The sequence below is a fragment of the Pipra filicauda genome, unplaced genomic scaffold (genome assembly GCF_003945595.2).
Source record: "Pipra filicauda isolate LSUMZ 115617 unplaced genomic scaffold, ASM394559v2 scaffold14_size4853619_pilon, whole genome shotgun sequence".
NCBI lineage: Eukaryota > Metazoa > Chordata > Aves > Passeriformes > Pipridae > Pipra > Pipra filicauda.
This window is the reverse complement of record NW_024103985.1, coordinates 3,184,647-3,196,064: the sequence shown is the minus strand read 5'-3', so window position 1 is coordinate 3,196,064 and position 11,418 is coordinate 3,184,647. Positions and strand designations below refer to the sequence as shown.

Here is an 11,418-nt window from a genome sequence, read left to right as displayed (position 1 = left end):
ACAAGGGGAAATGTTTGGGCGGCCAAGGGAAGATGGCCCCTGGCGCGTTCCGCGGGCGAACATCACCTCCCCGCTCGGTCGCGGCGGAGCTCCGGGCCGGCGGGCGGGCGGCGCGGGCGAGGCGGGGCGGCGGCTCCTCCGTGTGCCTGTGGATGAGATCCCCCGGAGCACGTCACTGCGCACGGCGCTCTGCGTTCGGGGCGAGGAGGGGGAGCGAGCGCGGACGGGCGGGCGGGCGGAGGCGGCTCGGCGGGCTCGGCGGCTCGGCCCCCGCCGCTCTCTGTCCATGCCGCCCTGCCCGCGGCGCGGCCCCCGCGGGGCGACGGCGGCGGGCGCCGGGCGGGGAGCGGCGCGGCGGTGCTGAAGGACAGCTCCGCTTGGCTCTGCTCGGCTCCGCTCCGCTCCCGCTCCCCTCGGCTCCGCTCCCTCGGCTCCGCTCCGCGCCCCGGGCGCGCCCGCTCAGCCGGGTGGCCGCGGGGGCCGCCGGGCGCCGCGCCTGGATGCGCCCCCGGCCACCGCGCCGGCGGCTCCCATGGCGGTGGCACGGAAAATCAAAACTTTGTTGACGGTGAACATCTTGGTCTTCGTGGGCATCATCCTCTTCTCCGTCTACTGCAGGATCCAGGACCGCTCCCAGGAGCTGGTGCAGATCGTCCGGAGCGCGGACCGCCGGGCCAGGAGCCGCGGCGCCAAGGTTGGCAGCCTGGCCGACAGGGAGTCCATCCTGCAGCGCCTGGACCACCTGGAGGAGGTGGTCTACAACCAGCTCAATGGTACGGGGGGCTGGGAGGGGGCGCGGCCCCGGCCCCGGGAGGGTGCCCCGGGCTGGGGGAGAGCGCCCGCAGTGTCCCCCCCATGGGAGGGCACCCGGCACCGACCCCTCCGCTGGAGCGCTGGAATACCGGGGAAAGAGGTGCCTGCAGGGTTTTGCTGGAGGGGCTTGTTGAGCCTCTCACCACCACCCTGCCTCCCCGCCAGCTCTGGGTCCGAAGTCAGGACTTCCTCAGTAGATGCAAAGTTAAGGAAGCTGCAGAGTTCATGAGTTTCAGGTTGGGGAGAAGTCCCTACGAACTGTACCAGGTTTTACAGTTTGCCTGGATATGTTAACTCTGCATAGGAAGTTGTCTGAAGAGCAAATATGCTGTTAGGTTATAGATGGAAATCGTATACTTGGTTTCAGAACTACTTTAAAAACATTTTGCTGAGTTCTCACGCTGTGTACTTTTAATGGTCTGTTTAAACACAGCACCCCTATGTTTCCACAATGATTTTGCCATTTACGTTTGTTATTGTCATTGATGAGGGGGGGAAGCATCCACCAGTTCTGTTTATGGCATACCATTCTAATTCACCAGCATTGAAAAATATTGGTAGGTAAGCAAAGAACCCTTCCATGGTAGCTAGAACAGGCTAAGCCATCGAAGTTGTTATAGGACAGCTAACGTTTCATATAGAAGCTAATTCTTTGAAGTGAATACATTTGTATTTGCATAGATTCGTAAAGTTCTAAGTATGAGACATCAAAGAAATAAGTGTTTGATTAAATACATGAGGTTTTTGGACAAGAAGAGGCTGAAGGAGCGAAGTTTTGCATAAAATTATAAAATAAATGTAATATTTAGTGTCTAGCACCAAATAAAAATTTCAGTGTAAATATGTTTAAGTACAGCAAATGTGCTCCTAGGCTGCTTGTGGAAATCTTACTCGTAACATTGATTTAACAAAGGCTGCTGTCGTCTCAAAATGCAGACAAATAGGAGGGTTAGGATAAAGTATGTTTCCTATTACTACTTTCTGAACGAATGTATAAATCTAAGTAAGTTAGGCTGTTATGGTAATATGCAGTTTGTGCCAGCAAGTGTTAGAGAACAGGCATCCCCTTACACTCTCATCTGTATAAACAGGGAAGAGAGAAGGGGAACGTGGAGTGTGGGCGTTAGTCACAAAAACACACATTCAGGAATTAGAGGGAAGTGTCAACAGCTGTGTTTTCTACCCATGTTTTGAAGAATGTAGGATTTAAGAGGAAAACCCTTCTCACGAATTCCAGAAAGCCATGAAGTTCTTCATCTAATTCGCTGTAGCTCAGCTGAACGGGGCTTTTTTGCTTAAAATTGATTTGTTCTTGGTGTTGTTCATAGGTGAGACTTTGGGTAGGATTTACCTGTGCTGGTTTTATCTCAGCACAGCATCCCCTGGAGAATCAGCAGGAGTCCTTAACATACTAGGCAGGCACCATGGCATGTGATGACTGGGGCTTCACAGCAAACGGGAAGTTCTCTGTAAAGTGTGCCCCTATTTTGGGAACTTTTTTCCTTCATCTTCTTTAATTTGGTTTGGTGGATATGGAACTTCATGGTGAAATTACTTGAGCTAGCGTTACGTTGTTTCTTCAGATCATAATAAACACTGCAGGCAGCTTTTTTCTTCCTGAAAGTTCTTACACGGGAAAATACAGAAAGTTTTTGAAGACGAGTTGTTCAAATTTCCTGTTCATTTCCCTTCGCTTTCTCTCTGACACCGTTGTTGGTTTTTTTTATTATGACACAGTGGTACATTAACATAGATTAGTTACTTCATTCTGAAACAAAATGCCTTTTTTTTTTTCCATCCCATATCAACAAAACCAAAAAGTCCTAAAATATTAGGAAGTGCTGCACTGAAATCATCAGAGTTGCTTTGTTGTAAGTGAGATCTGGATCAAGCATCTGTGTTTGGGTTTAGCTCACTGATATTCTGTTCTTAATATCATGACTCATTCTTTATGCCTTTAATGGGTGTAATGCTGCTCTGGCAGCGCTGAGATCCAAGGGGGGCTGTCTGTGACAGGGCTCTACAGAAAGGCTGCTGTGACAGAAACACTCCTGCTCTGGAGCTCTGCGGTGTCACCCGAATGTCGAGCGAGGTTCCTGGGACACTGCCCTGTGTCCTGCTCCATCACAAGGCTAGAGGGATGTCTGAGGCTGTCTTGGATGTTACTTTTTCACGGGATGGGTCAAAGTCACTTTTATATGGAGAGGCAGACATGGGTGGATAGATTTTATTCGGAAGGAATGTGAATTCCTTGCGTACCCAGAATCCCTGAAAGCACCAGGAGATTGAATCCAACTCAATGCTATTGTTGTGCTAGGTCAGTCCAGATCAGTATTTCAGTATTCTGCTCTTGTTCCTTTCTATTTTGAGATCAGCGAATTTAGAGCCACCTAATAAGTGTATTTTTAGTAATAATATGTCAGTGTTCTTTTATTTCATTTTTCTGCTCTATTCAGATGAGTCCTAAACTGGTCAGACCTCACCTGGATTTTCTAGGGACTCTGTTGGTGATCCAGTGCAATAGAAAGTCACTCTGTGAGAGACCAGCCCTGCAGCTGCAGCTACACAGAATTTTGTTTGTCACACGTATTTGTTTGCATACAATCAAAGAAGTGTCGTTTAGAAGTTTACCTTCTGCGATGAAAATAGTCACAAGCAGTAACATTACAAATGCATTGAGAGGCAACCCAAAACCGAGCACTTGAGAACTCATTAACTTTTCAGCCTGAATAAAACCAGTGAGTGCAGTGCCTGTGGAGGGGTGTGTAGACCACAGAGGATCACACATGGAAGTCAGAAGAAAGCTGGTCCTTGCAATTATCTTTGGCAGAACAAGAGTTTTTAGGAGAGGATGAAGGAGAATTGCCATGATTCCCTGCAGAGTTGTGCAGACATACACCCAAACAATTGTTTTCATTTGGCTCGTGCTCTGGTTTTTTATCAACTTGGAAAAATAGTATTTCTGAAAGCTTTCTTTTTGCTCAGCTGCTGCTGGTTTTGGTGGAAGTAAATGAATGGGGCATGAAAAGGGAAAGGAAAGCAGTGAAACATGTTTGTGGAATTTCCTTGGTGAGACTCGATATTACCTCTTGATGTTTGACCTTGGGTACAACATTTATTCTGAAAAACTGAGTTATTATAGATCTAGTTCATCAATGTATCTATTATTTTTCATTTTTACTATGGTATTTCTATTGATGAATATGTTTTATTGTCATTCAGCACAGAACTAATGCCAGCTAGACTTAGTAGCAATTCATGAAATGGCATAATGATAACACCTTGGTATTTTCTTCCTTTGCCTTTTTTTTTTTTTTTTTGTAAAGGGGAAAAATTAAAAAACATTTAATTGACTGCATTTTTCCCCTAATCACTTTTGCAACTAAGTCTGTTGCTAATGATTTACCATAGAGGATAAAGAATTTTCGATGCCCCAAGTAGAGCATAACCTTTCATGCCAACAGCAATTGAAGGGTCAGACTACAATTTCACTCTAATTGCCTTTTTTCCTTTTCACTGTCTCCTTCCAGTAATACACAACAGTCAATACAACGTGTAATTAGATTTCATTCAATCTGCAAAGATTAAGAGTGTTTTCATCTTCTCTTTATGTATGTTCATATCATGTCTTCATACCCACGTGTTCTACTTTAGACCCCTTTAACCTGTTCTGTTTCCGATATGGAGGGATAAATTGGGAGTATTCCCTTGAATTTGACAGATTATCATTCGTTACACATCATAATTTGATTTTACTCACTTTGGGAAGATTAAATATAATAGCAATTTCCAGTGAGATAAATGGGTTTTATATTACATATGCATTTCATGGAGAAAGCTGGGGGGAAAAGTGGACAATTCACATAATTGCAGCACAGAGGCTTAAAATGATGGAAATAGCAGGTCCTGGGTGCTGAGGACTGATTCATGCTGACTGGGGCTCCTGATTTTTAGAGTGTACTGGGAGCAAAGTGATTGCATTTAAAATTCAACCTGGCAATCTGCATACCTAAAAGGTACAGTAGTAATTTTAACGGGACAGTTTATTCTTCGGAGGCTGGTGACTGGTTGAAAATGGTTCCAGATTTCCATATTGAAAGTAAGGGTTGGGATCAGGCTGTGACTCAGGTGAATGTCCACATCAGATTTGTCAAAAAGAAGCTTTTACAGCCAGCAACTTTCAGCTGAAGAGCTGAGAGAAGCAGAGAAGAGAGCTAAAGGCACATGTGCACAGAGGGAGATTCAATGTGACTGCACCTTCTCGTACCCACACACAGATTCTCATTTGATAACTGTTTCTGTGCAGTTTGGTTATGGGCTGGTGCCAACATACATCTGGCAAAATCAGCACGTATCTCTAAAAGTATCATTTATGGGGACTGTAGTGCCCTATGTGGGGTCTGCTCTCAGCCCTGTGCTTTCCTTGTCCTAGTGAGGGGCTTCTTCATGTGGTCTCCTTTTGAGGACTTTTTTTAAAAAGAAATGCAAGGTTGGGCCTCATGAAGGTGGGGTTAAAAAATACCAACTTTTTTTTTTTAAGTTAGGCTGCTGTTTATGGGTTACCACACAGTACATAACAAGTATCTTCTGTTGTGCTGGGTGAGATTCTCAAGCTTAGGTAGGTAAGTCACCATTGCTCCAGGCCTGACCTTCTGTGTTGCAAAGGGGTGGTCAAGTCCAAAAGACTGATTTCCCCATCACGTTGGCTTCAGTTGTGTTAGTCTTGATTTATGTAGCTGAGGAAATCTGTAATCAGGGCTTTCAGGAAGGTCAAGATTTTATTCCCCAAAATAGCAAAAGGAAAACATTATAAGCCAATATTTGGATAGCCCCTGTGTCAATGTAAGGTAATATTAGAAATAGTATTACTCTATTTAGAGACTTTGGGAAGACATAGTCTAAAAGTTTAGTTAAAAAAGAGGGCAGATCTCTTTTGTAATACAGGCAAAATTGTGCTCAACTCTGCAGAATATTGACAAAAACAAAAAAATATGTCTCCATTCCAGCAGCACATCAGTGATTTTAAAGTCTCCCTGTACTCTGTGTTTCATATAGCAGTAACTATTGGTTTTATGTAATGTTTCTGCTTTTTGCCTTTGTAGCTGGGAAGAAAGCTTTTTTTATAGGGAAAAAAAATCATGTGGTAATTTTATCATCGACTCATTTGTATGGAGCTTGAATCATTTGTACTATATAGGATCAAAAACAATGTTTACAGAGGCAGAAAGAAAATCTTTGACTGATGATGGTTTTGTTGCCTTTTCGGCAGTATTCCAGTTCAGTATCTTTCCATTTCTTTGTGCACGTGGCTGGGATTGGAAAAGCAAATATGGGTCTGTCATCTTTGTAGAGAAGAGCTGCAGTGTGGTTGTTGCACACTTATAGCCCCTGTACAGGTTTAGAGGATTAGAAAACCTGACTTTAACTCAATACCCTTGATAGAGGGAGGTGGGGTTGTTTTTTGATTTTAGGGGGTTTTGTTGCTTGTTTATTTGATGTTTCAGTAAATAAAGGCAGGGAGCAGTTAAACCAAGAGCATCATCTCAGAATGCAGTTCAAGCCACTGAGTGCGTGGCGGTTCTCCAAGGAAATAATAAGATTTATGAAAGGAAGGAAAATAAATGAGTCATGTTTAACAAATCTTCCTTTTATTAATGCCCCTCTCTAACTTTACTAAGGGGCACTCAGTTTCTCCCTCTGAGTATACTTGGCGTACTTTTTTATTATTATTGTTATTTGAGGGGTTTCACTTGGTAGTCATTACCATCACTTAGTTTAAACTAACGCACTGAAGGGGAGAAAAAAAAACAAGGAAGGAAATGAAAAGAGCCTGTGATGTCTTGGATAACAGGAAGGAAGGAAGCCAATGACAGCAGAGCAGCTTCCAACCTTGTTGTAGTCCTATTGATCAAAACTGTCCTCTGAAATAAGAGACCTCCAGTCTCTGAGAAGGAAGGCCAGATAGAGATCCTCCCACTGACCCAAAGTCATCTTCTCCTGAGAGCACAGAGCTAAAGCAGCCAAATGCTAATTAGATGTGTCTGCTTTTCCTAAAACCCATCGCTGTGGTGCCATGGAAATGGCTCTGAATACCTGAAAGCCTCCTAGGTGCCCATTTCAAGGACAGCAGGGCAGATGCAAACAGATTAAAAATTGTCCTTCTGCCCTATAGTTTTTATCTGTTCAGGTGTTCAGGAGTATCTAGGTTTCCCAGATAGTTTTGGAGACAAACTCCACCACAAATGGCACTTGCTGATTACTCAGCAAGTCCTGTAGGGCATAAAAAGAGTGTAAAAATTACCTGTATTGAGGCCATCTCCTGAGCCAAGATTTGCTGCTAGACTTAGGGAGCAGAAGGCAGCAATCAGGGAGCAGTGTGATGGAACTTGGTCTAAGGCTCCCTCATTTAGCTTGGGTTACTTGGAGTTTAAACACATGGTAGTGCTGCTGGGGATGAAGGTGACAGTCTTGGTTCTGTAGGATCTCAAAAACCAGGGATGAGCCTGGGATCATTGAGGAATTGGTTTGTATCCTTGCTAAGGACAGTCCTTAGTGAAACAATGCAGTAGAAAAGGGCTGGTTTTAAGACTCTCTAACAAATGGCAAAAGGCTTAACAGGTTTTTGGGTTTTTTTTCAAGTATGTCCTTGATTAGTGGCTTTGAAGGAGAGTCTGAGGGCAGCAGCAAGGTAGAGAGCTGAGGAGACAATAGAGTGATTCTGCTTTGTCATCATGTGCAGTTTGGACACACAGTTCTCTTGGGGGCTGAAGAGTTGTTGAAGTAAATGAACAAAACATTTTTAGAAGAGGTGAGAATATAGATTTCTGAATGTCTTAAGCCGTGCACCACCTCCTATGGAGCCATTCTCTAGAAGCACTTTCACTTGCCACCACAGTCTGATTTATACTTTTAATACATGAGCTGTAATTTGCATGTCATCCTGGGAGAATGGGCAATGATTAAGAAAACTAAACCAAGGAAAAGGTTTTTAAAAGAGCTTCTCTAAGCACTGCTACCTAAAAATGCTTCTGTCAGGCAGAGATATCTGAGGCCAAAATACTACAGGAGACTGTTACCTATTTCACAGCCTCATTTGGAATCACATTTAAGTAACCCAGATTGGGTGGATGAAGGTACAAGGGAACATGTTTGGCCTCTGGGATTCTTTAGTGCATTTCTTTCAATCTTAACCCCCTGGGCTAAATGTTAGAGCACATGCCTTAGAGGGTGCTGCAGTGCCAGTGTCTACCTGTAAAATGGTGTAACACTGGCAAAAGCCCTGCTGACCCCTGCCAGATTCCTGACACCTCCTTCTGCTCTGCAAAGCCAGGACATGCCTGTGGGAAGAATCTGCTGATGTGAAGGCCTGTGTTACCTGTGCACCACTGCACTCTGCTCCAACAGGAGATTTCCTTGACAGTACAACCTGCTGCTTTCCCCTCTTCAGGCACTTAGCTGTGGCAGGAGGGAGAGTGTGGGCAAAAGGCAGCTGTGGAACTGAGTTATCTACCTTCTGCTTACGTTTCAGGTGTACTTGTGCAGGCCATCCAGTTGTCTTTACTGGAGTACTCATGAGAAGTGCTCACCAGCGTAAGGGTCTCACACAGTTTGTAAGTTGTGACTGAAACCAGGTTTGTCAGAGCTGCATCTGAGTCACCCCTTGGTACAAGCAGCATGAGAAGTCTCCCCACTGGGCTTTAATGTCTGGTAGACTGGTCAGGGGAGAAAACGGATCCTCCCAATGGATCTCTCTGTTCCATGAAGTTCTTTAAATATTCAGATGCTGTGGAACACAAGTGCTGCCTGCAGGGGATCATGCAGGGCTGTGTGAGGGGTGTCCACTCTCATGGGCTTCACAAACTCGTGAAGCACAGTGTAGTCTCTGTGGGATTACCAGTGAGTCACCAGATTTTGTTGCTGGGGAGAGCTGTTACCAGTCATGTCTGTGATTACAGTCAGCAGTTGTGTTTAGTCGAGGATCTAAGCCAGATATAAAGCTGACAGTGCTTCCTAAGCAAACTGCAGCTCCTGCCAGCCCTGCTCTGCTGTCAGCAGTGCCTGCTGTGGAGTGACAGACATTGCTGGTAGGGCAGGATAACTCGCTCAAGTAGGTTTTTGTGACTGCAGCAATGATTCAAATTCTCCTCAGCTCACCCATGCACTTAGTCCTATTGGAATCAGTTGCCTAAATTAATCTTGGCTATTGATCCAGAGCCATCAGCACAGTTAGTGGTTACCAGTGTAGTAACTCCAGTAGTAAATTTGGCCAAATGAAGGTATTTTTGCCACAGAATGAACAGTATATTGGCTAGTTATGATGATGTATACATAATATAAAGGATGAAGTCTTGCTATGTCCCTGTACTGTTTCAGTCTAGTTGGGAGCAGGGTCCTTCCTCCTTGAAGGTTTTGGAATGATTCCCCTTTCTAGTATAGACATGGTGAACTCTCTGTTTCTTCCTCTGACTCCTGCTTCTGAGGTTTGTGGTTGCTTCTGTGTTTGCACTGTTTGACTCCAGTTTGCATTTTTCAAAGAGAAGTTCTCAGACCAGGAGGTCAGATCTGCACTTGACCGTGGCTGTCTCGCCAGAGGTGCTGCAGGAGCATTTGCAAAGCAAAAGGGGCTTTGTTTGCACAGGAACTCATTTTCCTTGGAAGGTATCCACCAAGACAGCTGGAAAACCCTCTCCTGCAATACTGGAGAAGTTTGCTTCTTATTTTGTCTCTGGCATTTTTGGTGGGGTGATAGGGTTAATTGGTTGTTTTTCATTTGGATTTTTTATGCTGGTTTTGTATTTTAGTTGGCAATGGGGCCTTACTGCCCTTTTGGAAATTGAGTTTATTTTTTCTACAGCTCCCATATGCCTCTAGGATGTGAAGCTTTTGTAAATAAAAATGTATTTTTTGTTATATTAACTCATTTTCAAGCAAGCCTTGTGTTGTAGAAAAGATCGGTGGTATTCTTTCCTGTGCATGCTGAACTGAAGGCAGTGATAAGACTAAAAATATCCCCAATTGAAATAGCATTGTATAACCCAAAGGTTAGTTTTCCTCAGGATTAAAATTCACAGTTGCTTTATAGATTCCTTGTAAGGCAGATTTCTGGTCGTCCAGCCATGTGTAAAATGAGGCTACTGAGAGCTGCAAAATTCTCTATCTGCAAAACTCACTCCCACTGGTGACTGGCACCAGCAGAAAGCTGCTGATGGAAGATGCTGACACCCACTGCACTGGTGGCTGTGTGACAAGCACTGTACTGCAGGTGCAGAGCAGGGACCAGGGGCTGTTCACACCTCCAACAGGAAAACCAGATTGTCCTGCACAGAGCTGTTAATCCTAAAACATGGTGACAGATCACAGGTGGCTCCCTATAACAGATGGGAGTGGAGCATGAGGTAAGAGTGAGCTCATCATGGTCAAGTTATTAAACAGCCTCATGAGAAGCTGCCCAGCTGCTGAAATAGGTGATGCTTTCAACTCACACAGCAGGGAGTGGGTTTGGCTTGGAAAAATGGGTGGTTGGGTGGTTTAGGTGTTAGGCTGTGCTAGCCTTGGGATTGGAAACCAGACTTTTTTGGTAGTTCTGTTACATAATTTCTGCAGAATCCAGGTCTGTGGATTTAGGCTGCTGACTTTCCAAAACCATCATGGGCATAGGGCAACCAGATGCTCCACTGGAGCCTGCCTTGTGTGTTTCTTCCTGGTGACCAGTCTTTTCTCCCATTTTTTAATGGTCTTTTGCATCTGCTAGAAGTTTCAACTTTCTCAGCAGCTGAGGAATGTCTTTTGTTTATTCACTGCTAGTATTGCAAGGAGCAGTGTAAAGCTTTGCAGGTATTTATAAGAAATTAAATTGCAATTTAATGTTTGCAAACTGATTCGATACCTCCTTCCTGGGATACTCCTTTAGGCACAGACATGAACATGTCAGCACCTGCACTGAACACTTTGCTCTCAGCTATTCCAGCTTTGAATACACAAGCCCAATAATCTTTGATTTTAGCCCTGTGCCAGCCTGATCCTCCTCCTGAAATAGATCCATCTGGCTCCTTGATGCATTTTCATTCAACAGCAAATTAATTCCGGAAGGGAAGTGGCTTTTATAATGCTTGTATCCAGTGGGGTTATATGTAAAACCTTCTGTTTTCTGAAAGAGTCAGCTTGGTATGGTTCCCATATTCACAGCTATATTCCCATTCCAGGCCTACATAACTCAAAGCCAGGCTGCAGAGAGCCCTCTCAGATGAGGTCATGGAATTAGGAATTTCTTCTGTGATTCATTCTGAACCTGATCTGCCTAATAACTGGATTCTTTGTCTCCCTCTTTCTGTCACACATTAAAAGTTCACAAAGTGAGAATTTCAAGTCTTCTTTGCACAGTGAGAGGAGTGAACAAAAGATGTGCATAAATGGAGGAGAAATATTTATGAGAGAACAAAGACATGGCCTTATCTTTGAAGCTGGGCTGGAGCAGCCCAGCATGCCAAGGGACAGGGGCTGAGTGATGCAGCCCTCGGAGAAGGCGTTGATGGTTGCAGAAGGATTTTTGCATATGTTACAGGACTGCTTGTTTAGGCTCCTCTCAGCCTTTCATCATCCTGACAA

The 11,418-nt window shown here is 44.6% G+C and overlaps 1 protein-coding gene across 1 annotated transcript in view; it reads left to right on the top strand.

Moving 5' to 3' along the window:
• The first annotated feature begins 451 nt into the window (after positions 1-451).
• The window catches only part of GALNT9 (polypeptide N-acetylgalactosaminyltransferase 9), a 135,535-nt gene continuing 124,568 nt past the window's right edge, over positions 452-11,418 (top strand). Inside the window, exon 1 of the mRNA XM_027732985.2 lies at positions 452-773. Within this exon, the coding sequence (XP_027588786.1) occupies positions 533-773 (241 nt within the window). The 5' untranslated portion in view covers positions 452-532. The remainder of the gene's footprint in view (positions 774-11,418) is intronic.